The following is a 20,238-nucleotide window of genomic DNA, read 5'->3' as shown; positions in this document are numbered from 1 at the left end:
AGAAACTTGAAATGCCAATGAATCAAAAATGTTTTAACTTATTACCACAGCTTCAGAGGTTATCAGAGGTAGAAAAAGAAGGGAGGGAGGGAGGGAGAGAGTGAAAGAAACCACAGAAATCATTAGTCCCACTCCTTCATTTTACCAGTAAAGAAACGAAAATTCAGAAAGGTCAAATGATTTGTCCAAGGTTATAGAGTGAGTTAGTTGGCAAACTGGGACAGAACTCAAGTTACCTGACTGCAGTCAGGTCCTCTTTCTGTAACACTGCATGGCAGTAGAAGGGGAAGCTAGGAGAGAAAGAAGTCTGAAAAAAACAGGTTAGTAAGGTGGGTCCCCTGCACCCCTCCCCCGATTTTTATATTCACATTTGGCCTTTTAGGATTATTTCACATGCTAATTTCTCTTCTTTCCACAGACTTTACCAACCCTTCGTCACTCCCTATCAAAAGTTGACATCCTTGCAAAGAAGAAGGGTAAATGACAAAACAATACTTTTCCTAGCTGCCAACCCACCAAAGCTGCAGCTACTAATCAATGCTGTGGCAGTATACACCCCAGGTTTTTAATAAGGGACCACTGTGACTAAATTTCCTACTAATCAATGCAGTGGTAGTTTACACTCTAAGTTTTTAATGAGGGAGAACTGTGTAAACCCACACCCCGCACCTTACTATATTTCCAAGAATTATTCTGAAGAGTGAAATCCCCGATGCCTGATGAGGCCAGAATTACTTTTGAATGTCTTCTCGCACTCATTGCATTCGTACTCCCTCCTTCCAGTATGAATTTTCAGGTGTTCTACAAGGATTGAGCTCCGGCTAAAGGTTGCCCCACAGTAGTTACATTCATAGGGTTTCTCTCCAGTATGAATCCGATGATGTTCGTTGAGAGATGAACTCTGACTGAAGGATTTTCCACAGTCCTTACATTTATAAGGCTTGACACCTGTATGAATTCTCTGATGACGGCTGAGGAGTGAATGGGTAGGGAAGGCTTTCTCACACTGGGTACACTTGTAGGGTTTTTCTCCTGAATGAAGTCTCTGATGATAAATTACAGATGTAAAATGGCTAAAAGTCATCCCACAATCATTACACAAATATGGTTTTTCTCCAGTGTGAATCCTCTGATGTCGGGTAAGGCAAGAATTCTGTCTGAAGGCTTTCCCACACTCACCACATTTATAGGGTTTCTCTCCTGTATGAATTCTCTGATGTTTGGAAAGGGATGAGCTGTGACTGAAGGATTTTCCACAGTTGTTACACGTGTAGGGTTTTTCTCCAGTGTGAATCCGCTGATGCTGAATAAGAGATGAACTGTCACTGAAGGGCCTCCCACAGTCTTTACATTTATAGGGTTTTTCACCAGTGTGAACTCTCTGATGTTTAATGAGGTGGGCGCTTAGGGTGAAAGATTTCCCACAGTCATCACACTTGAAGGGCTTCTCCCCACTGTGAGTTCGGTGGTGTGGCGTGAGAGATGAGCTGTCACTGAAGGCTTTTCCACACTCATTGCACATGTAGGGTTTCTCCCCAGTGTGAATTCTCCTATGCTTGGTCAGTGAGGCACTATAGCCAAAGGCTTTTCCACATTTGCTGCATTTATGGGTTCCTTCTCCAGTCTCAGTTCCCTCGTCTTTATCTATGGATGCATCTTGACCTAAATCTTTCCAACATTTTTCACATGTAGAGGAGTTTTTCTTACTGAGGGATGAGCTTTGAGTAAAGGCTACTCCACAGTTACTACACTTCTGAGACTTCTCCCCTGCACGACTTTTCTGATGTTTCTGATGTTCAGTCCGAGAAGAAGAGTGACTTAAGACCTTCCTGCCTTCGTTACCTTTCCTTGGCTTTTCACCGCTGTGTTCTTTGCGGTTTGGGACAAGATCTGAATGAAAACTAAAGGGTTTCTTGCCTTCATTGTACCTCCGAGATTTCTTCCTTAAATAGACTCTCAGATGTTTAATTAGATCCGAAGGTGGTTTGAAGCTACTTCCAAAGGGACTCCTTTCTGGGTCAAACTCCTCACCCTTACTGCCTCTCCCATGAGTTTTCTTCTGTGTGATTTGTCCTTGTGAATGTTCCCTATTGCTACAACCATCCTCGAATCTGCCATAACGTTTCCAGGATTCTCCCATAGAGTCACAATCGCCACTCATTAGATACCTTTCTATTATTTTATCTAAAGTCGATTCTTCCATAAGAACATCTTGACTTCCGCCAGATTCTTTCAATCCACCACCAAGTTCACACTCTGAAAGAAATAACAGAGTATTTCCTATTTGCAATCAAGAAAGCTGCTGCATTTGGGACTAGGAACAGAGACAACAGAAACTGTAAGAAACAGGGCCTGGAAAATTTTCAGAGTCTCATAAAGCAGGGAAGGGAAAAGTGACATGGGGAAACTGGGGGAACTGAGAGTTTAGGAAAAATACTAAGGAAGATGATAGGTTTGTGCTTTATAGTTAGAGATACAGGTTCTCACCCTTGTTTCAAATTTCTGTGATAGGTTCAAACTTACTCTCCTTACATCAATTTATTCTCTTTCCAAATAGTAATATGACAGTGCAAGTGTTTATTGAATAACTACCAAAGGCCAGGTCCCATACCAAGCAATTTACTTGAATGTCACTTAATTTTCACAATAACCCTATGAAGTAGGACCTGTCATTATCCCTGGTTTATAGATATGACAACTAATCACACAGAGTGAATATAATTAGCTTATCCAAGGTCACATGTAAGTGCTAGAGCCACCCAGTCTGACATCAAAGCCCACTCTTTTGATCCATACACCACACTGGCTCTCCTCAAAGCAGCCTAATACCACAAAGTTTATAGACAATGTTAATCACATCACAAACATGCAACACCACCTATGTTAGACTTTCAAAGGTTACCACCCATCTGGCCCTACCAACCGTGTTGTTTAGTTCCTAAGTTGTGTCTAACTCTTTTGCACCCCATGGACTGTGCTCCTCTGTCCATGGGATTTTCCAGGCAAGAATAATGAAGTGGGTTTCCATTTCCTTCTCCAGGGAATCTTCTCAATCCAGGAACCAAACCTGCATCTCCTGAATTGGCAGACGGATTCTTTACCACTGAGCCACCAGCCCCCTACCAACCTTGCAGATACTCTAACCAGGCATCTCTTTATTGTCCATGACAGGACTGCATTTTCAGTCCTGTTTTCTCAGTCTTAATGCTTCAGACTGCCTAGAATTCGACCCCAGTGCACCTTCACTATCACGAATATAAAAATCTGGTAAGGCCTAGGGTTCAAGTCCCAAGAGTCTCTAACACCATACTCAAGGTGTGCGCTCCTCTCTGAATCTTCAGTTCAGTTCAGTTGCTCAGTTTAATCTGACTCTTTGTGACCCCTGGACTGCAGCACAAAAAGGCTTCCCTGTCCATCACCAACTCCCAAAGCTTGCTCCAACTCATGTCCACAGAGTTCGTGATGCCATCTAACCAGCTCATTCTCTGTTGTCCCCTTCTTCTCCTGTCTTCAATCTTTCCCAGCATTAGCATCTTTTCAAATGAGTCAGTTCTTCGCATCAGGTGGCCAAAGTATTGGAGTTTCAGCTTCAGCATCAGCCCTTTCAATGAGCATTCAGGACTGATTTCCTTTAGGATGGACTGGTTGGATCTCCTTGCTGTCCAAGGGACTCTCAAGAGTGTTCTCCAACACCACAGTTCAAAAGCATCAATTCTTCACTGCTCAGCTTTATGGCCCAACTCTCACATCCATAAATGACTACTAGACAAACCAAAGCTTTGACTATACAGACCTTTGTCAGTAATGTCATGCCTCTGCTTTTTAATATGCTGTCATAGCTTTTCTTTCAAGAAGCACGCATCTTTTAATTTCATGGCTGCAGTCACCATCTGCAATGATTTTGGAGCCCAAGAAAATAAGGTCTGAACCTTGAATTCCTTTATTAATTCTTTTATTTATCATTCATCTTGGCTCTTTTTTATTTTTTTTTTTTCATCTTGGCTCTTAATCATGAGCTTACAGTATCACTTTCATAAGATTGACTTTTAACCAGTCAACTATAAAATACAAAACGCTGGGCAGCTCTGAAGACTTCATGGGGGCCTTCCCTCTATGGTCTCAGTTGCTGACATGCCACCCAGACTAAGGAAGATCTGGAAACTTAAGGGCCACATGAGCCACAGGCACAGCAGACACTGGAAACCTCCTGGAGATCAGGGTAACACTGGTGGCATGTGTCACTACAGGATCAATTTTGACAAGGTATCACCCAGGTAACGTTGGGCTTTCCTGGTGGCTCAGACAGTCAAGAATCTGCCTGCAATGTGGGAGACCCAGGTTTGATCCCTGGGTTGGGAAGACCACCTGGAGAAGGAAATGGCTACCCACTTCAGTATTCTTGCCTAGAGAATTCCATGGACAGAGAAGCCTGGTGGGCTACAGTCCACGGGGTAGCAAAGAGTCAGACACAACTAAAGGACAAATGTTACACTACACTAATTTGGGGAAAGTTGGTATGAGGCATTACCACTTAGCAAGGAACCAGAGCTTTTGCCCAAATGTCAACCTGGATAAACTATGGACCTCAGTGAGTGAGTTGATATAGTAAATGCTGTCAAAAAAATTGGAGTTGCTCTTCACATGATGTGGTACACTGGGGCTACTATATTGAGTTCTGGGGAAAAGAAAGCTCCCAAAGCAACCTATCACACTGAAGGCCAAATTCTTTAGCAGAAGAGCTGAGAAGAAGACTAAGGGTGCTGTCCTGGTAGCTTGATGCTACATGGATGGAGGTTCATTAAGTGCTAATGAGTGCTTTTCAAAAAAAATAAAGAAAATAAAATATAAAATCCTATTACCTGGAAGTTAGCCATTATTAAAAATTCTGATTTTTTCTAGAAATTTTCTACATATTTTAGGATAGAAAATCTATATATATAATATGTAGTTACTTTTTTCATAATTCTTTCCCATCTCATTGGTTAATTCTTCATAAAGACAATTTTTATGAGTTATATAATAATCCATCATATCAATGTTACTAATTATTTCTGTATGGAATGTTTATCAAATGATTAATATTTCCTCAGAAGTGAGTCATAAAAGTGACTGAAACAAAGGGTAGAAAGTTCTATCACCAGACAATACATGATTAAAAGTACTTGATTACTCATCTCTGGCCAAATGCTTTTTCTCTAAACCTTTGCAAATTTGATTCATAATAAATAGTGTTATTCTTTAAATGTAACTTACATTGCTGACAAGTGACTTGGAACATTTTTTTCATGTTCATAGCTATTTAAAGTTTCTTTCTGTCAGTTACTCTGGTCAGCTATCTGTTGAAGTTCTTTGCTTATTTTTCTAACAGACTCAGGGTTCCTTACTGATCTGCATGATCTTTTTATAAATCATGGGTATTGATTATGGCTTTGTCTGTCAAAAACTTTTTCTCCAGTAAGTTATAAATGATTTTTCATCTGGTCCCATCACATCATGGCAAACAGATGGGGAAACAGTGGAAACAGTGGTTGACTTTTATTTTTTTGGGCTCCAAAATCACTGCAGATGGTGACTGCAGCCATGAAATTAAAAGACACTTACTCCTTAGAAGGAAAGTTATGACCAACCTAGACAGCATATTAAAAAGCAGAGACATTACTTTGTCAACAAAAGTCCGTCTAGTCAAGGCTATGGTTTTTCCAGTAGTCATGTATGGATGTGAGAGTTGGACTATAAAGAAAGCTGAATGCCAAAGAATTGATGCTTTTGAACTGTGGTGTTGGAGAAGACTCTTGAGGGTCCCTTGGAATGCAAGGAGATTCAACCAGTCCATCCTAAGGGAGATCAGTCCTGGGTGTTCACTGGAAGGACTGATGTTGAAGCCGAAACTCCAATACTTTGGCCACCTGATGCGAACGGCTGACTCACTGGAAAAGATGAGAGCTGATGCTGGGAAAAGATTGAGAGCAGGAGGAGAAGGGGACAACAGAGGATGAGATGGTTGGATGGCATCACCGACTCAGTGGACATTAGTTTGAGTAAATTCTGGGAGTTGGTGATGGACAGAGAGGCCTGGCATGCTGCAGTTCATGGGGTTGCAAAGAGACACGACTGAGCGACTGAAATGAACTGAAATAAATTGCACATCTAAATGATACTTCTTTTACATAAGCAGCTTGGGGGGAGAGGCATGTATTTATACCAATGCTGCTAAATTTTTCTCAGAACAGTTTTAGATTCCATTTTCAAAACTACTCTCCCAGATGTTACTTAAACATAAGAAGACAACTGCTTTCCTTTATTCATATAATTACACTGTAAACAGCCAAGAGGTTGACTTAAATGCAGGGCTAATTGTGGAGAGGGTACTGTCAGTCTATGAGCCCAATGAGCCCAGCAGGTACACGGCTCTGGCCCAAGGTCTGGTCCTAGAGGCCCAGGGCACCCCCTGCACCCGGGACTGTGGTTGGCATCTCCCCAACAACAAGATGTCTTCTAGGGATGACATCTAAGTCTTCATCATCTTCCTGTGAGGGCCAGGCAGTTACTCCTGAGGGGTTCAGCCCTGAACCTCCCTCCACTATCCCAGTTCCTCCATGCATATGACTCTCCCAACCCAAATTCTAAAGCTGTTTTCCTGACCTTCTTTACTGGCAATTTAACTGAAGAAGGAGGGCTTCTCTGATAGCTGAGCTGGTAAAGAATCTGCCTGCAATGCAGGAGACCCCAGTTCTATTCCTGGGTTGGGAAGATCCTCTGTAGAAAGGATAGGCTACACAATCCAGTATTCTTGGGCCTCCCTGTGGCTCAGCTGATAAAAGAATCCACCTGCAATGTGGGAGACCTGGGTTCCATCCCTGGGCTGGAAAGATCCCCTGGAGAAGAGAAAGGTTACCCACTCCAGTATTCTGGCCTGGAGAATTCCACAGATGTACAGTCCATGGGCTCGGAGAGTCGGACATGACTGAGCAACTTTCACTTTCATTGTAACTGAAGACGGGGTGCCAGTTAGATCCAAAATTAAAGCTCATGGCAAATAAAAAAAAAAGGAAGATGAACTAGAGAAAAGTGTTGAAGAAGGCTCTTGAGAGTCCCTTGGACTGCAAGGAGATAAAACCAATCAATCCAAAAGGAAATAAACCCTAAACATTCATTGGAAGGACTGATGCTGAAGCTCCAATACTTTGGCCACCTGATGCAAAGAGCCAACTCATTGGAAAAGACCCTGATGCTGGGGAAGATTAAAGGCAGGAGGAAAAGGGGAGGACAGAGGATGAGATGGTTGGATGGCATCATTGACACAAAAGATATGAGTTTGAGCAAGCTCCAGGAGATGGTGAAGGACAGGGAAGTTTGGCATGCTGCAGTCCGCGGGGTAGCAGAATTGGACAGGAATGAGCAACTGAACAACAAAAAGCAAAGCAAATTACTGTTTTTTCTTAAACTAAAGTATTGATATATAGTGAAAGTGTAAGCGTTAGTCACTCAGTTGTGTCCTACTCTTTGAGACCCCACGGACTGTAGCCCACCAAGCTTCTTTGTCCATGGAATTCTCCAGGCAAAAATGCTGGAGTGGGTAGATTCCCTCCTCAAGGGGATCTTCCTGATGCTGGGATCATACCTGGGTCCCCTGCATTGTAGGTGTAGATTCTTTACTGTCTGAGCCACTAGGGAAGCCCAACTGATGTATAAATAATCATTTATTATAATTTTTAAAAATCTAGTTAAGATTTATTATTAAAGTTTAAGAAAGAGAAGAATAAGGAAAAAATGTAATTCCTCAAAGATAACCAGTATTAACATGCTGCTGCTGCTGCTGCTGCTAAGTCACTTCACTCGTGTCCAACTCTGTGCGACCCCATAGACGGCAGTCCACCAGACTCCCCTGTCCCTGGGATTCTCCAGGCAAGAATACTGGAGTGGGTTGCCATTTCCTCCTCCAACGTATGACAGTGAAAAGTGAAAGTGAAGTCGCTCAGTTGTGTCCAACTCTTAGCAACCCCATGGACTGCAGCCCACCAGGCTCCTCCGTCCATGGGATTTTTCATGCAAGAGTACTGGAGTGGGGTGCCATTGCCTTCTCCAAGTATTAACATGAATGCTCTCCAAATATTAACAGTAAAAACCCATATCTATACATTTAGACATACATGTATATGTACATTTTTTTCTTCTTTTAACAAAACTGAATTATACTAAACATGCTGTCCACTGGATGAATTCCTACTTATTCTTCAAGATTCAATTGTTAATTATGCCCTTGCTCCTATATTTTCCCATTGCTCCTTATACATGCCATTATTATAGTGTACATCCCATTAAAAACACATTTTGTCCTGATTTCTGTATCTATAGCATCCATGGAAACTTGCCCTTCAAATCTCCTCTGGGGCACTTACTTGATAGCCCCTTTTGATGCTCATTGACTCCACCACAGCATCACACCAAGGCCACTTCACTAGAGGTGCTCCCGGTCAATGACAAGAATGGCAATTATACTTGGGCCCATTTCTGCAAGGCATACGACTCTGCTAGATGACTTTGGCAGGAGGTTCATTTTTGGCTTTACTAAAATCTTCTCAACCTGCACTTCAATCTAAGACTTTTCCTACTCAGCCTTCCTTCCTTCCCTCTCCTGTCACAGGTATCAGACCTGCAGCACCTTCATAGCAACCCCAGCCTCTTCCAGTGCCTGGAATTATTTCCCCCCAGTAAGTCTCTGATGGGGCCAATCTTGGCATCCTTCTCCGAGGACCCAAACTGAGTGTCTCTCCTATCAAAATGAATATTCTAGGAAGGCAAGGCAGAAATTTTCATCATCTATGTTAGCACCTAGCCCACCCAACATTTCACAGCCTCTTTCAAATGACTTGGTAGGCAACTGCTGCAATGTCCTTCTCTACTTTTCACCTACTCACCTGGTCTACAGCCTTTGGAGACTTCTTTTTGCAGCAGCCGTGGTAGTCCAGCCCACTTCAGCTGGGAAACCAAATCTAACTTGGAAACTGGAAAGCCTATTCAGAGAAAATAGAAAATTTTTGTCTAGAACAAAGACATTCCAACATTCATAGCCTTTAGTTCTTCAGGGAAGAGAAGTTGTCAAAAGTAAACTTCAGTACTGGAATTTGAGGAGAAAACTGGGGAAGGTATGGCCTTGATGACAGCAAAATGATGCTCAACAGTTTCAGTTCAATGGAGCAAAGACACTTTTTTTTAAGAAAACTCTATATAAAAGTACATTTTTAGGACCCATTTTAAGGTTTAGGCATATGATTCCTGTAAACTCAGCCAAAACCTTTAATAGCACTTATCTTCCAATGTTAGTGGACAAAAAGATACTCAGTTTAGACATTAAATCATGAAGAGAAGATGTCTTTACCCAGAAGTTCTAGGTTCCTATAGTTCTCCAGCAGCACTTCCTTATATATCTCCTTCTGAGAAGGCTCCAGTTTCCTCCACTCTCCTCTGGAAAAGGTGACAGCCACATCTTTGAGTGTCATGGATTCCTAGAACACCAAAGACAGCCTGTGTGCATTGTGTTACTCCCAAACAGATCCTAAGAATTCAAAAGTAATAGATGTGATGGTTTTCAAGTCTTTTAAGAATTTGCACGCAAACTACAAGGTAGCTATTATACGACCATAACAAGTGAAATAGAACAAGATTATGATACAATCTCCTCCTTTTCCATTTAGCCCTTGGTGTGAAATGCTATACAAGGATTCTCTGGAATGACTAACATTGATCAAATTTGCCCTAACACGCTGATTTCTAGGATTAACAGAATATATTAAATGAAGAACACAAATTACATTTCCCAGTCCCAAAATCTGCAGAATCAATGTAAGTTCTATAAGCTTTAAATTAAACATGGAAGAGTAACATCACTGACTACATTCCAAATTATAATTTCCAGCTGATTCTGAAAACTTGTTGCTGAATGAAAAGATGCCGGGATTCCTGGCCTCTGGAGAAGAATTCAATCTGGGGCCAGAGACAAGGCTTGATTGCGCAGAGCTTTTCTGTAATAAAGTCTTATTAAAGTATAAAGGAGACAGAGAAAGCTTCTGACATAGGCATCAGAAGGGGGCAGAAAGAGTACCCCCCCTGCTAGTCTTCAGCTGGATGTTATATAGTCACTGCTGCTGCTGCTGCTGCTAAGTCGCTTCAGTCATGTCTGACTCTATGCAACCCCATAGACGGCCTCCTACCAGGCTCCTCTGTCCCTGGGATTCTCCAGGCAAGAACATTGGAGTGGGTTGCCATTTCCTTCTCCAATGCTAGCAGTCTGTTAATGAAAGAAAGGAATGTCTTAAAACTCAGAATGGCACCAGGCCCCTTATCCATAAGATGCATTTTGGGATAATCTTGGCACCAGATGATTCATCCCGGGCCATAAAATGATTGACTTGAATCTTGCAGAAGGGTAGATCACCATACAAATAGTTTCGTTTACATAGATCAGGGGAACAATATCTGAGTATAACATACTGGTTTGTCAAGTAGGTTCTGAGCCATTAGGCAGAACCAACTTGAAGACAGAGTCTGGGGTAAATGCATAGTACATTGACATCGCTTAAGTCAAACATTTCCATAAGAAAAATGCATTGGTTAACTCAAGGTTTGAAAATAGTTAACTTCAGGTGAAACCAGGTGTTATGGCAACACAGTATTTTAAGAGAAACCTCCTTTTAAATTTGTATAGAGAAGGAAAAAAATATTGCTAGTTTGTTTCCTCCTGCCACTTAAGAGAGAGAAAAAGTCTGACCCTTGCACCCTATTTCCTCCATTTGGAGACCCCTGCCCTTCCTGCCTGTTACCCTCTCAATTCTAAGTAGCAATTACTTTCTATCACAATCAAACAAGGATCTGCGTTCAATAACATACACTTACAATTATTCTAAATTATAAACAAGCACAATTAATCATTACAATACACTTTTCACAGCATCCTCTATAGCAAAACATTTTGAGGCAATACAGCAGAGTGCCTATTAGCACTTGTAGTAGCTTTCCTGTGGCTGCTGGAACAAATTACCGTAACCCTGGTGGCTTAAGAAAACAGAAATTTATTTCCCCAAATTCTGGAGACCAGAAGTCTGAAATCCAGACGTTGGTGGAACTGGTCCCTCTGAGGGAGAATCCATTCCTTGCCTCTTCCAGGTTCCTTAGTTGCCAGCATTCCATGGTGTTCCTTGGTTTGCAGCCTTATCATTCCGATCTTCACATCGCTTTCTCCTGTTCCTGTGTTCAAACTCTAAGTACACTTTAATGCCACTGAGGGCCCACCCATACAATCCAGAATAATGTCCTCATTTCAAATCCTTATTTTATCACATCTGCAAAGACCTCTCCTCCAGGTAAAGTAACATCCTCAGGTTCCAGAGACAAGGAAGTAGATATACATCAGGGAGATATGTCCCCGATACATGTCCACTCAGAGCCATTACCTGGTAATCAGAGCTATTACCAGGCTACTAGAGCACTATTATTTACCACTGCGAATAAGAATTTTTTTTCCTGAAAATTATTGGTATATAGAAAACACTGATTTGTAATCAGCTACTTTTCTCAGGCGCTAAATGAATTTCAGTACATGTTCAGTTGATTCTCTAAGGTTTTCCAAAAAGACTACATTATCTGTAAATAATATACATCTTCTTTCATATCTATACTTACCTCACTTGTTTCTTATCACACTGGATTGGCTAAAATATTCAGAAAATACTCATTAATACAGTAAGATGAGACAACCTCATCTTTTTAATGGTATTGTGAGGACTGCTTTTTATTTTGCAACACTATCCAGATGTTTTTTTGTGTTTTTTTGTCATGTTCAGGAAATATAATTCTATTTCCACCTGACCAGTCTTATGAAGAATAATTGCTGGATTTTAGTAAATACTTTTGAGCTTATTAGAGTCAGACTTATGACCAATTCTGATAACTGAAGTAAAATAGCATTTGAAGAATGAGCCCTAAGAATGTGAAGACTGAGAGGAAAAGGAGATGGTCTTAATTAGTCTAGTGTGTTTATAACACCCAGGAGGAGCTCAGTGAGCATGTACTTAAAAATGAAAGGTCTGTAGCCATATATGGTAAGATACATTAAGTAGACTTACGGTGGTTGTCATTTCACAATATACACAAATATCAAACCATTACATTATATACCTGAAACTAACACAATGCTGGGTGTCAACTAGACCTCAATTTAAAAATTAACTTAAGAATGAAAATTTATGGTTAAAAAAAAAAAAGAATGAAAACCAGTGAAAGGAAGCTTACCTGAGACTCAGTATTTGGAAGAACAGAAACTGTTTTATCTTCTTCAGGGTTCTCCTCTTGGGAAATAACAGAATCTTGAGAGATTGGTTCTAGGAAGGGGGAAAAAAACAATGCAGCCTTTCAAATGGGCTCCTCAGACTAAAAATTATTATGTATGTCACTCTGGAGAAAAAAATCAGATTAAACAAAAAAAAAGTTTTTCCTACACTCTTAAAACACAGAGGACAGCCACACATACAGTTTCGTACTGAAACCCAAGCTTTCTCCTATTACCCTCTAAAATATTCTTTCAATTCCTAGGCTCACAAAATCTGACTTCCTTCATTCCACATACCTACTACTTTAATGTATTTACTTTTTATAATAATCTTTAAAATATTTATGAGATGTATTAAGGTGGAACAGCATATGTGTAATATCATATAGTAATTTGCTTCTTTCATTTTGCACAAAAGTCACTTGTTGAATGAAAACACTCTTTTGGGGAGTTTACTGTCATATCTTGAGATGATCTCCCCCACTTCCCCCCTTCACCTATTAATCTCACCTTTCTTTTCTTCAAGCACTTGGGTCAAATCCTCTACTAGGGTCACCACTTCCTCACTACTCTTAGGATGCTGTGATTTGACCCAAATCCTGATCTCCCCAGGCAAGATGGTCAGGAACTGCTCAAACACCAAAAGCTCTAGAATCTGTTCTTTCGTGTGGATGTCTGGTCTCAGCCACTGAACGCAAAGCTCCCATAGCTGATTCAGAGTTTTTCTGGGTCCAGCCTCTTCAGAGTAACAAAACCACCTGAACCTCTGTCTGAAAGACTCTGGGTCAGCAGCGTCTCTTCTCATTAGAGATTCCGGATTCCCAGGAGTCTCCATCCTAAGGACTTTGCTCTGTTCACTTGAGACCAGAGTGTGAGGATCTGGGGAGACAGCTGTCATCTTGTTTAGGCTACTCCTGCTTGCAGTATGTATCACCAACAGAAATCCAGTCTCCTTTAGACTCTGAATGTCAGCACAGTCCACCAACAGGCACTCTCCGGCAAAGTACCAAGTGTTCCAAGGATCCACTTTATGGTCCTGCAGAAACCATCAAGAAACATAAAAGATAAATTAAGTGAAACAAATTGTGAATCCTAAAAATCATTGTTCTTGATTTGGTTCTGTTATAGATACATACTGGAGTGGGTTGCCATGGCAACCAGTACTCTTGCCTGGAAAATCCCATGGAAGGAGGAGCCTGGTAGGCTGCAGTCCATGAGGTCGCTAAGAGTCGGACATGACTGAGCGACTTCACTTTCATAGACACACACATTCTCAGAGGCGTAGAACTGCCCTGCCCAACTACTATATTAAAAGAATGATTTTCTCTGTAAGTGAAAAGCTGAGAAGTTACTTGAGGGTAAATAAAGGTATGTACCCTTCAAGAAAACAGTTTCTTCAGATACTCATCAGCATAATGTATCAGAAAAGGCTCACTGTTACAAGAGGCTCCAAACGGACTCCACCCCTGCCCTCTCTTGGTGAATGGCCACACAGTTTCCCACCAGTTGCTTAACTCAGAAACCTGATTTCATATTTGACTCTCAAATTTCTCACACAATCAATAACCAAGTTCTGGTGGCTTTATTTCCTAAGAACCTCTCCATTCTCTCCTACTGAAATTACCTAAGGACAGCCTCCTTCAATTTCAGTCTTACACTGAAGCCTAAGGATTTCTTCTAATATGCAAAATACGGTCTTGTAATTCCCCAACTGTCTCAACACAAAATTCAAACGCAAAAGTCACGCATGATGATCTTGAAACCCTGTCGGTATGACCTCACCTTCCGCTGCAGCTGCCCCTGATGGACACTGCAGCCATAAAGAGGTATCTCCATTTCCAGCAACTCTACCCACTTCTGCCTTTGCACTAGAGTCATTCATTCCCTCCCCTTGGAATGCTGACATTTTTTCCTCTACCAAACTTGTTCATTCTTTAAAACCCGACTCCACTGCTACCTCTTGTATGAGGCTTTCTCCGATCCCCAAGTACTCTTCTACGCAGTCTGCCCTGTGTTGCATGCGTTCTCACTCCATCAATAACTAACCATCAACAACGATCTGGAACTAGGGACTATGGATTCAGACGCGAACGGGTCAGACGGGACCCCCACCCTCACAAAGCACTCAAGAAATGACAATACAGTCTTAGATGTCTTAGATGGGCTACACTGCGACAAGTGAGGACACTCTCCTCCAGCTACAACGTCAGTTAATTACCCACCTCTGAGGGGCACAGAGTGCCGCACACACTATGCATGACGTCATTTATTCCTCTGCCAAATATTAAGCGCCCACCACGTACCTAGAGCCGCTCTGGGCACCTGGGACTCTGCAGTAGCTAAGACACTCGTCCCGATCTCCAGGGAGTTTACAATAAAGGCTCCGTGAAAATGTGACGCAGGCAGAAGGAAGTTCTCAAAAGAGGAGGAGGGGGGATTTGCCCCACGGGGTGCGTTCGGCAACGTCTGAAGACGTTTTGGTTATCACCTAATGAGTGGAGCCGGGGATGCTGCTAAACATTCCGCAATACTCGGTACAGCCCCCCTTACCCTCACGCACACACAATAACTTTTCCCGCCCAAAATACCAAAGTAGCGAAGTTGCAAGACCGTGGGCTCAGGGAAGGGATGGAGGAAAGCTCCATCCAGGAGCGCGCTTATCTCCGGCAGAAGCTGCAATTTTGGGAGTGCACAGCGAGACTGCCCTCGGCCCCCACCCCGCCCCAGGTACGCCCTTGGAACTGGCAACCTGGCCTCGGCCCCCACACTAGGGGCCAGGGGCAACCGCTACCTGCGTCAAGACCCGCAGCCAGGACCAACGCCACCGCAATGAGCTTCTAGAAACTGGTCCTGCAGGAGCTGCGCGCGCAAGGTGGCGGGGAGCTGAGTGCGCCTGCGCACTGGCGCAGAACTACGATTCCCGGGATGCGCTTGTCCAGCTTTGCTAAAGGTCTGTGGTTTCCATAGGCTCCTACCCCGGCCTGTTGCGCATGGTCTTTGGGAAGTGCTGGTGGTCTCAGCTGCGGAATTATTGCTGCGCCAGAGGCCTAAAGGCCTAGAGTCATCTCAGGTTTTCAGATCTATGATGTTCTCTTTCCTTGGTAACCTCAAAGCATCCTTCCCCTCTTCCTTCCTTACCTTTCCCTGAAATCCAGGCTGCAAAACCCCCACCGCAGAAGCATATTAGCAACGCATTCAATACAAGTCATAATGCCGCAACTTGAACAAATATCAAATGTATTACTTTTACACCTGCCACCATGATTGTCCAAACCGCCCATCATGCCTCGCCTGGATTATTGCAATGGCGTCTTGATTTAACTTTTCTTCTTTTGTCTCTTCACATAGCAACCAGAGAAATGCTTAAAATATGAAAACAGCTTATGAACTTCCTCTGCTGAAAACCCTGAAAAGGTTTCCCATTTCACCCAGGGTAGAAATTCTAATTTTTACAGTGACCTACAAGGCTGATGGAATTTGGCCACTGATAAACTCCCTGAACTCTTTCTTCTACTTGTGTGTTGTCAGAGTAACCGCCTCGCTATCCCTCTCCCTCCAACCTGCCTGATACTTAGGGCTGACTTGCCACCTGCCTAGATATCTTGGATGGCTCATGTTCTCACCCTTTCATAAGTTCTCAATGAAGCCTTGGGTCAGGAAGATCCCCTGGAGGAGGAAATGGCAACCCACTCCAGTAATTTTGTGGGGAGAATTCTATGAACAGGGAAGCCTGGCATGTTGCGGTCCAGCAGGTAGCAAAGAGCAGGACACGACTGAGCAACTGAACAACAACAAGAACAACAGAGTAGAGCAATATTATGTGTTTCCATACCTGGAACCTAGAGCCTAGATAACAAGAATCATCACATGCACTCTGTATATAGCTCCTTTCATCTACATTATGTCTCTGAGATTTATCATTATTGTTGCCTGTGGTTACAAATCAATGAAAATCATTTATTTTCATCGCTGCCTAGTATTCCCCTATGACCTTTTATGTACACTACAGTTTCCTGTTTTCACAGTTCCTTGCCCAGCTTCCAGGCCATATCTTATATGGAAGTGAGGAGGAAGCTTGTGTGTGTGAAGGGGTGAGTCTGTCAGATTTTTATGCTTCCTCTAAAATCACCCCACATTAAAGAAACTAAAAAGCCATGGTCCTGCCTGCTTGTCTCCACCTCTGGGTTCCCGAGGCAGCCTTCGAGGTGTCTCCTTAGGATTCTGGGAATCTCTGAGCTCCTGCAGCTGTGAGCTGCCTCAGGGATATCAAGACCTTGTTTCCAGGTGCCTATGGTCCTGGCTCAGCTGGGACTCCAAGGATTCAAGAGCCAGAAGAGGCCATGATTTCCTGTCTGGGAGTGCTGACTATTGCCTGAAAAGAAAAAAAAGAAAGCTCTCCTGCCTAACCACATGTACTCAAAAAATTAAATATAGACTTACTATCAGTTCATTCATTTCAGTCGCTCACTAGTGTCCGACTCTTTTGACCCAGCATACCGCACTCCTAGATATTTACTCACCAGAAATGAAAACATATGCCCACAAAAAGAGCTGTGTGGGAGTGCTTATGGCCGCTTTATTAATGCATATGCCCCAAACTGGAAACTATTCAAATGTATGGCAACTAGTGAACAAATTGTGAAATACTACTCAGTAACAAAAAGGAGTGAACTGCTGAAATATACAGCAGTATAGCTGAATCTCAAAAGCTATAAGTGAGAGATGCCAGACAAAAACCAGTATATACAACGCATGAGTCCATTTACATGCCATTCTAGAGAGACAGAGCTATAGGGACAGAAATGAAATCAGTGGTTGCCAGATACCAGGAGTGGAAGGAAGGGACTCAGGGAACTTGTTGGAGTGATAGAAATACTCTGTAGCTTGATTATGGTGGTCATTACATAATTGTGTATGCCTGTCAAATTATATGGGCTTCCCTGGTGGCTCAGATGGCAAAAAATTTGCCTACAATGCAGGGGACCTGGGTTCAATTCCTAGATGGGGAAGATCTCCTGGAGAAGGGAATGACACCCACTCCAATATTCTTTCCTGGGAAATCCCATGGACAGAAGATCCTGGCCATTATATAAATAGAGTTGTAACCCTTAAATACGTAAATTTTATTATGAGTGAATTATACCTCAATATAAATGAAAACATAATTTTATGTGACTGTTCACAGCAGCTTTTTTTGGTAATAGTTAAACACTGGAAACATCTTAATGACCAGCAAGTGATGAATGGCTACAAAATAAACAATAATGGAACAGCCATACAATGGAATACTTCAGTTCAGTTCAGTCGCTCAGTTGTGTCCGACTCTTAGTGACCCCATGAATCTCAGCACGCCAGGCCTCCCTGTCCATCACCAACTCCCGGAGTTCACCCAGACTCACGTCCATCGAGTCAGTGATGCCATCCAGCCATCTCATCCTCTGTTGTCCCCTTCTCCTCCTGCCCCCAATCCCTCCCAGCATCAGAGTCTTTTCCAATGAGTCAACTCTTCGCATGAGGTGGCCAAACTACTGGAGTTTCAGCTTTAGCATCAGTCCTTCCAAAGAACACCCAGAGCTTATCTCCTTCAGAATGGACTGGTTAGATCTCCTTGCAGTCCAAGGGACTCTCAAGAGTCTTCTCCAACACCACAGTTCAAAAGCATCAATTCTTCGGCGCTCAGCCTTCTTCACAGTCCAACTCTCACATCCATACATGACCACAGGAAAAACCATAGCCTTGACTAGACGAACCTTTGTTGGCAAAGTAATGTCTCTGCTTTTCAATATGCTATCTAGGTTGGTCATAACTTTCCTTCCAAGGAGTAAGCATCTTTTAATTTCATGGCTGCAGTCACCATCTGCTGTGATTTTTGAGCCCCCAAAAATAAAGTCTGACACTGTTTCCACTGTTTCCCCATCTATTTCCCATGAAGTGATGGGACCGGATGCCATGATCTTTGTTTTCTGAATGTTGAGCTTTAAGCCAACTTTTTCACTCTTCTCTTTCACCTTCATCGAGAGGCTTTTGAGTTCCTCTTCACTTTCTGCCATAAGGGTGGTGTCATCTGCATATCTGAGGTTATTGATATTTCTCCCGGCAATCTTGATTCCAGCTTGTGTTTCTTCCAGCCCAGCGTTTCTCATGATGTACTCTGCATAGAAGTTAAATAAAAAGGGTGACAATATACAGCCTTGACGTACTCCTTTTCCTATTTGGAACCAGTCTGTTGTTCCATGTCCAGTTCTAACTGTTGCTTCCTGACCTGAATACAGATTTCTCAAGAGGCAGGTCAGGTGGTCTGGTATTCCCATCTCTTTCAGAATTTCCCACAGTTGATTATGATCCACACAGTCAAAGGATTTGGCATAGTCAATAAAGCAGAAATAGATGTTTTTCTGGAACTCTCTTGCTTTTTCCATGATCCAGTGGATGTCGGCAATTTGATATCTGGTTCCTCTGCCTTTTCTAAAACTAGCTTGAACATCAGGAAGTTCACGGTTCACATATTGCTGAAGCCTGGCTTGGAGAATTTTGAGCATTACTTTACTAGCGTGTGAGATGAGTGGAATTGTGTGGTGGTTTGAGCATTCTTTGGCATTGCCTTTCTTTGGGATTGGAATGAAAACTGAGCTTTTCCAGTCCTGTGGCCACTGCTGAGTTTTCCAAATTTGCTGGCATATTGAGTGCAGCACTTTCACAGCATCATCTCTCAGGATTTGAAATAGCTCAACTGGAATTCCATCACCTCCACTAGCTTTGTTCGTAGTGATGCTTTCTAAGGTCCACTTGACTTCACATTCCAGGATGTCTGGCTCTAGGTCAGGGATCACACCATCGTGATTATATGGGTCATGAAGATCTTTTTTGTACAGTTCTTCTGTGTTTTCTTGCCATCTCTTCTTCATATCTTCTGCTTCTGTTAGGTCCATACCATTTCTGTCCTTTATCGAGCCCATCTTTGCATGAAATATTCCCTTGATATCTCGAATTTTCTTGAAGAGATCCCTAGTCTTTCGCATTTGTTGTTTTCCTCTATTTCTTTGCACTGATCGCTGAAGAAGGCTTCCTTATCTCTTCTTGCTATTCTTTGGAACTCTGCATTCAGATGTTTATATCTTTCCTTTTCTCCTTTGCTTTTCGCTTCTCTTCTTTTCACAGCTATTTGTAAGGCCTCCCCAGACAGCCATTTTGCTTTTTTGCATTTCTTTTCCATGGGGATGGTCTTGATCCCTGTCTCCTGTACAATGTCACGAACCTCTTTCCATAGTTCATCAGGCACTCTATCTATCAGATCTAGGCCCTTAAATCTATTTCTCACTTCCACTGTATAATCATAAGGGATTTGATTTGGGTCAAACCTGAATGGTCTAGTGGTTTTCCCCACTTTCTTCAATTTAAGTCTGAATTTGGCAATAAGGAGTTCATGATCTAAGCCACAGTCAGCTCCTGGTCTTGTTTTTGCTGACTGTATAGAGCTTCTCCATCTTTGGCTGCAAAGAATATAATCAATCTGATTTCAGTGTTGACCATCTGATGATGTCCATGTATAGAGTCTTCTCTTGTGTTGTTGGAAGAGGGTGTTTGTTATGACCAGTGCATTTTCTTGGCAAAACTCTATTAGTCTTTGCCCTGCTTCATTGCGTATTCCAAGGCCAAATTTGCCTGTTACTCCAGGTGTTTTTTGACTTCCTACTTTTGCATTCTAGTCCCCTATAATGAAAAGGACATCTTTTTGGGGTGTTAGTTCTAAAAGGTCTTGTAGGTCTTCATAGAACCGTTCAACTTTGGCTTCTTCAGCATTACTGGTTGGGGCATAGACCTGGATTACTGTGATATTGAATGGTTTGCCTTGGAAAATGGAATACTTCAGAACAATTAAAAGGAGGGTTTATTAAAACATGCTACATGCAGAT

At 42.4% G+C, this 20,238-nt stretch overlaps 1 protein-coding gene and 1 pseudogene across 1 annotated transcript; one reads left to right on the top strand and one right to left on the bottom strand.

The window, feature by feature from the left end:
- Positions 1–400: 400 nt before the first annotated feature.
- Positions 401–15,587, bottom strand: ZNF483 (zinc finger protein 483). Its single transcript, XM_055579783.1, has 7 exons — positions 15,570–15,587; positions 15,117–15,236; positions 12,836–13,361; positions 12,289–12,377; positions 9,380–9,506; positions 8,919–9,014; positions 401–2,256 (listed from the first exon to the last, which is right to left on the bottom strand). Exons 1-7 carry the CDS (start codon positions 15,585–15,587, stop codon positions 689–691), a joined length of 2,544 nt encoding a protein of 847 aa, XP_055435758.1. The 3' UTR covers positions 401–688.
- On the top strand, positions 4,132–4,777 carry LOC129650644 (60S ribosomal protein L27a-like; annotated as a pseudogene).
- Positions 15,588–20,238: the final 4,651 nt, after the last annotated feature.

The sequence above is a fragment of the Bubalus kerabau genome, chromosome 4, assembly GCF_029407905.1.
Source record: "Bubalus kerabau isolate K-KA32 ecotype Philippines breed swamp buffalo chromosome 4, PCC_UOA_SB_1v2, whole genome shotgun sequence".
Classification (NCBI taxonomy): Eukaryota; Metazoa; Chordata; class Mammalia; order Artiodactyla; family Bovidae; genus Bubalus; species Bubalus kerabau.
The sequence above is the reverse complement of the archived record's forward strand: the minus strand, read 5'-3'. Positions and strand labels throughout refer to the sequence as shown.

Coding starts and splice junctions, on each gene's coding strand:
- ZNF483 (XM_055579783.1), bottom strand. Junction 12,378..12,835: donor AGTGCTTGAAGAAAAGAAAG/GTGAGATTAATA, acceptor CCCCCTTCCTAG/AACCAATCTCTCAAGATTCT. Junction 9,507..12,288: donor TTCCAAATACTGAGTCTCAG/GTAAGCTTCCTT, acceptor TTGGTGTTCTAG/GAATCCATGACACTCAAAGA.